At 40.0% G+C, this 12,438-nt stretch overlaps 1 protein-coding gene across 8 annotated transcripts in view; it reads left to right on the top strand.

The window, feature by feature from the left end:
• SEPTIN5 (septin 5) overlaps positions 1–12,438 on the top strand; it is a 58,555-nt gene that overhangs the window by 39,192 nt on the left and 6,925 nt on the right. For 3 of the 8 annotated variants that reach the window (XM_072144513.1, XM_072144506.1, XM_072144510.1), the window contains 7 exons: positions 2,037–2,160; positions 2,247–2,384; positions 4,412–4,529; positions 4,910–5,011; positions 5,402–5,498; positions 9,536–9,671; positions 12,196–12,225. In XM_072144513.1, the coding sequence (XP_072000614.1) occupies positions 2,037–2,160; positions 2,247–2,384; positions 4,412–4,529; positions 4,910–5,011; positions 5,402–5,498; positions 9,536–9,671; positions 12,196–12,225 (745 nt within the window). The remainder of the gene's footprint in view (positions 1–2,036; positions 2,161–2,246; positions 2,385–4,411; positions 4,530–4,909; positions 5,012–5,401; positions 5,499–9,535; positions 9,672–12,195; positions 12,226–12,438) is intronic. The other 5 variants (XM_072144507.1, XM_072144511.1, XM_072144509.1 and 2 more) reach the window with 3 other exon arrangements.

The following is a 12,438-nucleotide window of genomic DNA, read 5'->3' as shown; positions in this document are numbered from 1 at the left end:
TTGCTTTGGGAAAATAAAAAAAGCTTTGCTCTGATTGGTTGCCATGAGCAACTAGAACAATTTTGATAAATGAGACCCACTGTGTTTCTGTAATGAAGAATGGTCATTTCTAATTCTTGTAGTGATCATTTCTTACCTGTAATTTTATCACCTTTTTTTCTATGGAGGAGATTTTTGTAGGTAAACAGGTGAGATTTCACATGATAGGAAATTCTCGAAAGATATTTCATACCCTACGTTAAGGTTCTGGTAGATTAATTAGGTAAAATCTGTAATACACAGCAACGTTTATGGCAGTGTGTATTCAAATTGGAACATCATCTTTCAAGCCTAATGTAATTTTGGACATTTGTGTAATTGAACCAGCTGAGTTTAATAGAATTTATTTTAAAAGAGGGATGCCCACACATTTTTCTGAGGACAATTAAATGGACACTAAGCATAGAAATTGCACAAAATAACATTTTCCAGCACTAGATCTAATAATCTCCTATCCTAAAATTCTATGTTTTCTGTTTTACAAGTAAAAGTGAGTAATCTGTGCTAGTTTGTAAGACAACTGTCTGTAGCAAGACCCATTTTTATTGTGCCATTTCTGCAGGAGGATATAACATAATTGCCACTAAGCCTACTGTTGCCAGAAAGTCAAGTTGTGAGCTTTTAAAGGTAGTGTCTTACCTCCACCAAGTGGCTGGCAGCTTCCTGCAGAGATTTACCAAGGCTTGTATTGTCCAACAATTACTGGTGCATGGTCAGGAGTTGTCACCATTTTCCCCCTTACACCACCTCTACACCAAATGGGCGTGTGAAAGGGTGTGCTGGTCTTGGCGTAATTCTACGTTAGCCCGGAGGCCAGAGCCTCTTTGTAGATCTGATGCGACTTGCGGTGTTGACATCAAGCGCATTGGACACAATGTTCCAGTGCTTGATAACTCCACCCCACATCTGATGGGGGGCATCATCCAGTCTAAGGCTGGTACTATGCACTATGCTCCTCTATGCACTTACTAACAATGTGAGGCATTTATCAATTTTGGAACAGGATCCAGGTTTTTTGGCACACAAATGGTACAAAACTTTTCATTGGGAGGTTAGATTGTGGTGTAAGGGGTTGATGAATTGGCGGAGGACTGAAAAGGTTTAAAACTGGCTCCCCATTGACCAGCTTTTTGCAGCTCTAAGTGTGCCCCAAGAACATGTCGGGAACCACAGGATAAGGGTCGGGGTTCCAAGGTTCACACACATCGTGGGCCCAAAAAATAAAAATTTGTGAGTGTTGGAAAAGTACCAATATTTTGGCGATGACACTTCATAAATAAGGTACCCAAGAGGAAAAAAAAAGATTTCTGTTGGAAAGTCGAGAATGAACGCCCCCCAATATTTTTGTATAATTCCGAATACAGGCAGTCCCCGGGTTACGTACAAGATAGGGTCTGTAGGTTTGTTCTTAAGTTGAATTTGTATGTAAGTCGGAACCATATACTTTATCATTGTAACTCCAGACAAATTTTTTTGGTCTCTGTGACAATTGGATTTAAAAAATATTGGATTGTCATCAGAACCAGGATTTACAAAAAAAGCTTCATTGCGGACACCTGTGATAACTGTTATAGCTGTTTATTGTAGTCTAGGGCTAAATTACAGTAAATTACCAACATCCAGAGGTCCGTTTGTAACCAGGGGTCGTCTGTAAGTCGGGTGTTCTTAAGTAGGGGACCGCCTGTATCCAGAATTACTTGGAAATGGCATAATGGACAAAAATCTTTAAGGTGTCTTGGAAATCACAGGGCATTTCTCTACAAAATTCTATGAGCAGTTTATAATGCTTGATGGAAGTGGCCGCGTGTCACAAGATACTCCAGACCCAGAGCCATCATAATATTGTAATACATAATAATGATATACGATAGCCAGATTATTAGTTTAGAGGCATTCAATCAACAGCACAGATCTCTTTAAATAAAAGCATCAATGAATTAGAAGAGTAATTGGTGCCACATGTTACTAATTATCTGTGTATGCTTGTTCTTATCTAGAAAGGATTAACCAGACAGTAGAGATAGTGAAGCACACAGTGGACATAGAAGAGAAGGGGGTGAAGCTGAAGCTGACCATTGTGGATACTCCTGGTTTTGGAGATGCAGTGAACAACACAGAGTGGTAAGCAGTCAGCCCTCAGATTAGTGAATATTATTGCTGGAGAAAACACATTCCACTTCCGTTCTAACATTTTTTTTTTCCTGGAGCAGCTGGAAGCCCATTACTGACTACATTGACCAACAGTTTGAACAGTATTTTCGGGATGAGAGTGGACTGAATCGAAAAAACATCCAGGATAACCGAGTGCACTGCTGCTTGTACTTCATCTCACCTTTTGGACACGGGTAAGGGGAATACTGCATTGCTGTAAGTGTTGCTGTTTTTTTCGGATCATGATGTCATGTGTGATAGCTAACATTAAAAAAAACCCTGATGGTGTTGCCATGGTAACCTATCATGTTCCAAGTGCGTTCATGGATGGTAGCAAGCGACAAATACGTTTCCATGGTTAATGCCAGTGTTTTCCCCAACATATACATCTACATTTTTTTGTGGGGGTGTAGGTATCTGTCAAGACTTTACAAGAATTCATAACTAAATCCTATTCAGGAATTAGGAGGTATGCGGATGAAAGGTTTTAACCTTAGTGAATTATAGAATAGTGGCGATTAGTGAAGTCCTGAACTAAATGTTGGGTCAGATTAATTTGTACAATTTAGGCCTTATTCAGACATATTGTTGGTTAGGGCACTATCCTCCTTGGGGCATGGTGCATAGGGCCAGCCTTAGGTTGGATGTTCCCTCATATCTGTCATAAAAAAGACATAAAACCATAAAGGGGTTGGCAACTTATACTAAACTTTAACAGGGTAAGTATAAGACCCTAATAGGGTCACCCATACCTGTTCAAGGTCTCTGTTCATGGCTGAACAACTTCCTCCATCCGCCAGAAATCAGCAGGACATAGGACATCACATGAAGTCCGAGTCTTTCTGTCCAGGGGGTCACATGAACTGCAGCACCTTGGGCAAATTATAAACTTTAACATGGTAAGTCTAATAGTGACCCTATTAGTATCTTATAATTACCTTGTTATAGCTTATCATAAGTGGCCAACCCCTTTAAAGTGGACCTTACACAACCTCACACAAATGAAGATAAACATACCATAATGTAGGGGCTGCTTCATAGATTCAGGCACACTTCAAATTTCTTAGCCCTCATGATTGCTGAGATATCAGTCCCAGTATCTGACCATTGTAATCCTCTCCACTGTAAGAGAGGAGGTGCTGGAGCAGAGGGCGGGTGTGCTGATAAACACTGAGACGATTAGCATGACACTTGCACCCTTCTCTGCTCCAACAACACCTTTCTGACAGTGGAGAGGATTATAATGGTCGGATACTGGGACTGATAAATGTGGGGGCAAGAAAGGTAATTTCATTTACCCATGAATGAGTTGAAAAGCCCTCTTTAACTTTAACCTATTTTAGACCCTTATGGTTCAAACATTTCATTTTTATTTAATAAATATATATATGTTAATCCTCAGCACCATTATCTGATATGGTGAGGGGGAACTCCCTTTGTAACTAATGACAAATTTACACTGTTCTCCTTAATAAAAACACTTACACCCTCCTCATAGGAAAATGCCCCCATCGATGCTCTTTCAGAGAGAGTGCCTAGGAGCTTGCAATACTCCTTGGTAACTAGCAGACACTGATGTGTTTGGATGGTAAGGATATGAGTACAACTAAATTTGAGGGGGACTGCTATGTAGTATTGGACAGCCCCTGTATGTTCCCCTTTTGGTGCCCCCATTAGACTGACCATGATGAATCAATTCACACTATTTTAATTTTCTGCCAGTAATGTGGGAATCAGAACAGGCACAACTTAAGTCCATAGCTATGGGGACCATTGCAGACATTCCTCTCCTCTGTGGATCTGTGGCCTGAACACACAAAACATTGTTGTCCCATTATCTCATAGATTGTAAGCTCTTGGGAGAAGGGTCATTCCTATTATTTAATCTGATTATATTATTTCTTGTTTGTATATATAACACATGATCTGTAAAGTGCTGCCGAATATGATGCCACTATAGAAAGATTTATTATTATTATTATGATAATTACATCTGACTTTAACATGTGTAGGCACAGTGGGTGAGAAGTAGGACATATTTGTTTCTTCTCTATGTTCTATAATTCATATATGTTTTTCTCTCAGTACAATCCTTTATAACTACAGTGTAATGTCATGGAGAAGCTGCATGAGGCATCCCAGGGAGTGCATGTATGTCACACTGAGAGCTGATAAGAATCCATGAGCTGATCTCTCTCTGCTTTTCTTCCATTTGTGCCAGGCTGCGGCCAGTGGATGTGGCTTTTATGAAAGCGCTGCACGAAAAGGTCAACATTGTTCCTCTGATCGCCAAAGCCGACTGTCTGGTACCCAATGAGATCAGGAAACTGAAAGATAGAGTGAGTTTTCCAAGAACCGGAATTGCTAATGTAGGATAATGTAGATGCAGCAGAGCTTGAGTACAAGAAATGGAAAGCATAGTGGACTCTTGGGTTATAGACACAATACTGTACACTTGTCTTCTATTATGGTGTGTCCCCTTCCTGCAGTGTTCAGCATAGTGACCTGCTCGGGACAGATGGTCATGTGATTTGTAGCAGAATTATGGGGTGACCACACATGGGGTTAGCCACACTAACTCAGTATTTGTCTATAGGAATCAAGTTTTCTGCAGATAATAAATTCCAGCATAATCCCTGGAAACGTTTTTGAATTTGTTAGATATCTTTGCATTATTTTGTCAAATGATATTATATATTTTAAACCTGTTTTTTTAAAGGTGAGGGAAGAGATCGAAAAATTTGGAATAAAAGTCTATCAGTTCCCAGAATGCGATTCGGATGAAGATGACGACTTTAAACAGCAAGACAAGGAGCTGAAGGTGAACAGAATAAGAATAGAAAATCGCTACCTCTTTCTTTCCATCCCTTTTCTTTAAAAACATATTGAAAGAAAAAAGGTTGGAAAAGAAAAGGCCCGTTGGGGGTGGGGGGGGTAAATTCCTTCCCAAGGGAATCCAAAGTAAATCTTTTGATAAACATAAACATTGTTTTCATAATTTGTGATATGTTGACTTTCAGACCCGTGTACAGTATATTAACCATTCTGAGGCAGTGAGTTCCATAGTCAGAATTCCTTTACAGTAAAGAATCTCCATAGATGTTAATCATTAAAAAATGTATTTCCTCTGGGTATATAGGATTGTCCTATCTCATCATTAAAAGCTTAGGTGTAAAAAGATCACCACTACTCACACAGTTCACTGTTACAGGAAAGTGCACCTTTTGCTGTAATTGGAAGCAATACGGTGGTGGAGGCTAAAGGTCAGAGGGTACGAGGTCGTCTCTATCCATGGGGCATAGTGGAAGGTAAGTTAAGTATTCTAGAATTTCAATTTGTCGAAGATTCCAAGAATGTTTTTTTTTACTTCAATTATTATAGTCCTTATATTATGGCACTACTTTTTTGTGAGTCTACAGTATACCGTATATGCTTGAATATAAGCCGAGTTTTTCAGCACAAAAAATGTGCTGAAAAATCTCACCTCGGCTTATACTCAAGTCAAGAAAAAAAAACAAGCAGTGTACTCTCCCTCCAGTGAACTCACCACCCAGGCAGGTCCTCTTCTATACTGTGATGCTTCGGCATGGTGCCTGCAAAGGACCGCACAGGAACACAGAGCTGATGCCGGAGCATCGCTGTATAGAAGAGGACCTGCTGGGGGGACGTCGGAAGGTGAGTACACTGTTTGTTTGTTTTTTCCTACAGGCATTATATTGGGGGCAAGGGCAGACAGGTTCTTTACTACGGGGGGCTGGCAGACTATATACTGCAGGGGGCTGGCAGACTATATACTGCAGGGGGCTGGCAGACTATATACTGCAGGGGGCTGGCAGGCTATATACTGCAGGGGGCTGGCAGGCTATATACTGCAGGGGGCTGGCAGGCTATATACTGCAGGGGGCTGGCAGGCTATATACTGCAGGGGGCTGGCAGGCTATATACTTCAGGGGCTGGCTGTATACTACAGGGGGCTGGCAGGCTATATAATACAGGGGGCTGGCAGGCTATATAATACAGGGGGCTGGCAGGCTATATACTACAGGGGGCTGGCAGGATATATATACTGCATGGGGCCGGCAGGCTATATACTGCAGGGGGCTGGCTGTATACTACAGGGGGCTGGCAGACTATATACTGGGGGGCTGTGACCAATGCATTTTCCACTTGAGTCAATAGGTTTTTCCAGTTATTAATGTGTTAAAATTAGGGGTCTCGGCTTATACTTGGGTCGGCTTATACTCGAGTATATATGGTATATATTTAAAGTTTTGTATTTCAAATTTATTTTTGGCAATTTTTCACTCAAATGTTTGAGAAATTCAGATAGTTGTAAGGATGGATTCACACCTTGTTTTTGCTGAATGTTGTAAGCACACGTCAGGACTTACAATCTGGGTCACAGACCAGACGCATCCCACTGTATGCTCATACAGTAGGATATGTTGCCTGGTGCCTCCTCCTCGCCTCTGAAAGAGGGGGGATAAGTAAGCATTGTCAGAAGCCAGAGACTGGCTGCTGCTGATGCTCAGAGCGTTTCCTGGTTTTATGCTCAGTGGAGGCCGGAGAGGATGCAGTACCGCTACGCTCCTCCCTTGTAAGCTTCATGCTTACAAGCCTCTGCCTCTGCCTGCCAGTATAAGTCTATGGCTATGCTGAGTACATACACCAGGAGCCTTCCCACTGTATACACTGATGGTACCAAAATAATCAGATGTGAATGAAGCCTTTGTGAGCTTTTTATTTTTGTGGGATGAGCATGACAGTGCAAGCAGTTTCTGCAATAAACCTGTGAACATACCCTTCAATGTTCCTTGGATATCTATGAATAGACACGGATAGATTGTAAGCTCTTGTAAGACGGGCCTCATTCCTATTGTTTGAACAGATGATTATTAATTCAGTCTGTAATACCGTTAATAGTCTGTATCTGCATCCTGTGGTTTGGAAATGGATGCAAATAGGCGGGTAACATAGATAAATAAATACATGAATAAATAAATGATTAATATAACATACACAATGTATAACACAGTTTTAATTCATGAATGTGGGGGTGGGGCACATATAGTGTATATATAAAATGTAAATGTACAAGAGTGTCCATATTCATGACTTCAAAATACGATAGGTAGAAGGATCTGATTTAGATGTCCATCTATGACTGCATATAGCACTACATTACTTGAAAATGGCTGCATTGAGATAGCTGAAACGTTGTAATCCCCACTGGTGAAATAAACACCCATTTGTCACGGAGTGCTGCTGTACCATTTTTTGTCTATAGCATATACAATGATGTCTGGGAGCGCAGATGACCTTAATCAAACTGCATGCTAGAAAAAAAACAGGATTTGTAGAAGCTGTACTTAAAGGCCATAACAACAAAAAAGGACAATTCTGCTTTTATGTCAGCCTTTTGATGTATTAGCGGTTAGTCATTAGTTCTGCGAACAAAGCCCAGATTCCTGCTCTGATTGCAGCGGTGGTGGCCGCACTTCCTCTGCTTCTCAAACACATTTTTCTCAATGAATTAAATGCCTTTGTCTCCAGCCAAAACAATTATACTATCTTTATAAGGCTTGCTGTGCTAAAGCTGTTACTCTGTACTACATTTACTAAAATCAGTGCACTTTGCACTATGTGCAGTGTCCAGTGTAGTGTGCAGAGGGCGCCAGATTCATAATTTGTGGGGCACATTCTTCATGAATCTGGCGCTCTCTGCACTGTGCCGACAGAGTGCACCATTTTTATTTTGGTGCACCTTTATCATGGTGGGACGTGCAACACATTTTTGTCAGACATTGCATGATAAATGTGGAGCACGGTTCGACTGTGCACCGAAACGCCCCCTTCAGTGCAGATTCTTGTGTCCTGCTTGTGTCAGGTCACGTATAGTGCAGCGTACACCACACATGTGTCTCGGACACTTCTTAAATACATTTGCAAAGTCTGCCAGAAAAATGGCACAGGGACTTTAGTAAATGTGGGCCATTGTATTTATTGGGAACCTGCCACCAGCTTTTACACCATTTAACAACACCCACAGGTAAGGTAGAAAATATATGTTTTAGCAATTACTCTTCTCAATTAAAACTCATCCATTTATTTAAAAAATCACATTCGGAAGTCATAAGGTATAAAACCCTCAATAAATCTGACGCAAATTATTCCAGAATTCTGGCGTAGACAGGTTGATAAATCTCCCCCCAGGAATTGGTAGTTACTCTGGGACTCTCATCTTTATAGGGAACATATCAGCAGAAATGTTTTGTAAATGTGTTTATAAATCCCACCTGTATGTTGTCAAGATGCTTAATAACTTTCTGATCATGATTTATTCATGGTCTAGTGTGGTGGCATCATCCATAAAATCAACTTTGAAGTGAAATCTAAATTGGATGTTTAAAGTCATGGAGGCAGGAAGGTGTAGACGGCATACCCTGAGGCAAAGTAAGTCAGACAGGTGCCCGCAGTATAATGATCCTGGTTAGGGATCCATTCACATTCCAGAGAGCAGTAGAGAAATCCGCAGCACTGCACAGAGTAAGATAAAAATACACAGAGTGTCATTATTCAACAGTTGTGGTGAATAAAGATACTCCGTGGAATTTCATCTTACTCTGTGCAGGGCTGTGGTTTTGTCTACTGCCACTTAAAGTCATGGAAGTGCAGAGCTCAAGCACTGAAGTCAAGCTCTCCCCACCTCAGAACGACCCCCTTGATATCATTCATCAGACTTCAGGAGATGCCCCTTTATGCAGGGCCTACAATTAAAGTAGGAAGAGGTTTTCCATGCAATCCCATGACTTTACACAAACAATTTACATCTTGCGCCAAAGGTGATTTTCTGGATGATGCCACCATAATGGGCCACAAAGGAAGCATGATGCTTTACAACAAATTGATAGTGGTTCATAAGGTCAATTTTGGCTTATATTCACTTGCCACTTTTTAAAACTATTCAATAAAAATAATTGAAAACTATTTTAGCTGACAGGTTCCCTTTAAAATGACATCAGGAGCCTGATTCTAGGTTCTATAAAGCCCAACATAGCGGTGTCTGATTGATGATTCAAGCCTTTCAGCATGGCTAAAGATGACTCTTCTCATCTCATTTGCATAAGCTTTGAGGGAGGTTTTTTTTTATGGGTAAACATTGTAACATAAAAGAGGGAGATCTAAAAATAATTCTTAGACTTTGCCCGAGGTCATGGTTAGTTTGGAGGCTTTAAAACTGGCGACAAGTTCACGCTTATAAATAACATATACTGTAGTCTATTATGGCATTCTTTAGGATCGTATAGTAATGATCTCACTTATACTTGTATCTGTTTGTTCACAGTGGAGAACCAGGCACACTGTGACTTTGTGAAGCTACGAAATATGTTGATCCGGACTCATATGCATGACCTTAAAGATGTTACATGTGATGTGCATTATGAAAACTACAGAGCCCAATGTATTCAGCAAATGACAAGGTAAAGTGCCTTAAATCCTATTCACACGCTTATACTTTAAGTTTACTTCCAAGGATCTGCTGTTATGGGGACTCTGGACTCGGGATGACACATACAACAGTGCAGATTCTATCAGGCAGTAGACGTGTAATTCCATCTGGTGCATTTTAGTCGGTAGTCTGAATAGTGCTCTATAGGCTGCACTGCTGATTAAAACTCCCTCAGAATCCTGTAACCAAACTTGTTAAAAACTTTATTTTAGTAATATGTAAATTTACGGCAGAGGCTACTGGGGCGTGTACTAGCCTGACCAGGTGCTCAGAACTAAGGCTAGTACACGCCCCAGTAGCCTCTGCAGTTAATTCACATATCCAAATAAAGTTTTTAACAAGTTAGGTTAGGTTAGGTTAGGTTGCAGGATTATTGAATAACAGATTAGGGCAAAGGCAGGCAGGAGGAATCTACCATCAGATTGTAGGTCTCCTTTAAAAGGGTTCTACTAATGGTAGAACTTGAGGAGACCTCCGATGCACTATGCGTTGAAATGCTTTCTAGACCCTACTGGAATCAAGAATTTTGTTCAATCTCAAGTTCTAATTCTCTCAGGAGCTGGTGGTTTAGAGCTAGCAACCACAGAACTCCCTCCAGAACTTAGACATTTATTATGGCCTTTCAAACGGAAAACTGGCATTTTTTTTTTAGCCTTTCTGCGCCTCTTGCACCTAAAGTTATGAAGTGCGCCATAATATTAGTGTTTTCCGACACTCTCGACTTGCTAAGAGAGTCAGGAACCTGGAACAAAACAGCTTCCACCCCAGAACAGGCATGTCCATAAAGCTCTTCCTTAGCTGTTTGAACGCTGACTCTGGATGAGCACTCTTCTTTGTTGCTAGTACAGGAACATTTTTTATAATAGTTTGTAAAACTCAAAAATTGTTGTAGGGCTTCAGGATTAGTGGGACATTCCCAGTTCCCAGATGGGATCTATACAAAGTGTTTGTAGTGATGATGAAACCTAGGAAAGAAATTTTTTGGACTCCAAACAGACGTTTTAGCAAGGAGACAGCTTAGCAAACAATTGAGTACATCTATGGGGCTAGTATCCTACTGGTCGAATTCATGAGGTGTCTAGAGTATTTTGTTTATGCAGACGCAATGAGTTCTGGGAAGGTGTTGAAGCTTATTGGTTATGGATATATTGTTGTGACTAAATTCTATTTCATTAGAAATGAGAAAGACCGCGCTAGTCTTTGGCCAGCATGATGTTTGCCTTGGCCAAAGGCATTGGAGGGTAATTTATTAAGGTTGATCATTATTACAACATTACTATATTAAAAACTGTGGGCTGGGGTGTTTGTGTCCGTCAGAGTCAAGTCAGTAATTTGGCTTTTTACATGCAATACAATTGTATTTGGGGTTAACGTGGAAAATCTATAACCTCTAGTATGACTGCAGTTAAAGGAAATTTCCAGGAGTGGACCTGGATAAACAATCCCTTCCAGGGAAAGGTCATTAATGTATCAGTATCTAATAACCTTGATTTTCAAATTAAGATAAACTCTTTCTATGAAGCTGAATTTTACTTAGACGTCTCTTGTATAACCTGTGCAGTTATAGGCTGAGCGGCTGCCAATACATGAGTTGCACCTTTATTTATTTTACCCCGCAGAATCGATCCTTTTTCAGCCAATATAAGCAGCCACTCCCAAAGTGGGGAAAAATATAAACAATTCTTCTAATTCTTCTAATTTCTGGAATCTCTCCTAGTTTCGGAATCGTTCCTAGTTTTACTAAAAAAAATGTTTGTGAGTGCTTATGTGAAATTCCGAATCCACCATCCATCTTATAGTATTGCAATTTATTTTTCTCCAGTTTAATTGTATCCATACATTTTAAATATTTTCCCTTAAGGCTTTGTGATCAGTCTGACTACTTGTAGACAAAATGCAGTCTCTACTCTGTGGTTGACTATCAACTCTCAGACAATTCTCTATCAAGGTCCATCCACAAAGTTAATCTGTATACCCCTCCATAGCTGCTAAACTGTTTCTAGAAGAAATACCAAACATTATAGACATTTTTGAGTGTAAAAAAAAAAATTGTCACTAAGGCGGGACTCCAGTCTTGTCCCAAAAGCTGAAATTGGATTGAATTAAAAGTAGAAAAAACATACACAGAATTATGTAGTTCTGAAGACAATTGCGTATCCTTGGAACCTTATTTGTTTTACAGCAGCAATGAAATAGATGTATGTCTTATATGCTGTCTATGTGTAGTATGTGCTCTACAAGCCTCTGGTTCATGTTTACCATATGTTGTATGTAGACTCCCTTGAACAGGTATGATACCTGTGACCACAGTGTTTTTGTACCATAGATCTAAAAAAAAAAGTCGCAAAAAACTACTTGATAACAATATAAACATATGATCCATGACTTTAATACAACATACATTACAAAACTTATTTTAATAATTCTATTAACCTTAAGTTTGATCATATTTAGTGCTGAATTATAAAATGTTCTCACTTTTTGTCTTTTTGAAGGCATGAAGATGTTTTGAACACAGCAGAAAGGTTAGGGTTAAACTTAAGTCACATTTTGTCACTAAACATTCTTGTCAATAGCTGTAATTTCTTTCAAGGGGGTTTTATTATATGTTTGGGCTTTTACTAATATAGTGTCTGTACATCCCTTAAAGGTGCTTTCCCACAAAAGGCTTTTTCTGGGATAAGCACAGGATATGTCCTAAATGTCTAATAAACGCTATAGGCGGTCTAGTCTAAGTG

This window comes from Engystomops pustulosus, chromosome 1 (genome assembly GCF_040894005.1).
Source record: "Engystomops pustulosus chromosome 1, aEngPut4.maternal, whole genome shotgun sequence".
Taxonomy (NCBI): Eukaryota; Metazoa; Chordata; class Amphibia; order Anura; family Leptodactylidae; genus Engystomops; species Engystomops pustulosus.
Note: the sequence above shows the minus strand (reverse complement) of the source record. Positions and strands in the feature narration are given on the sequence as shown.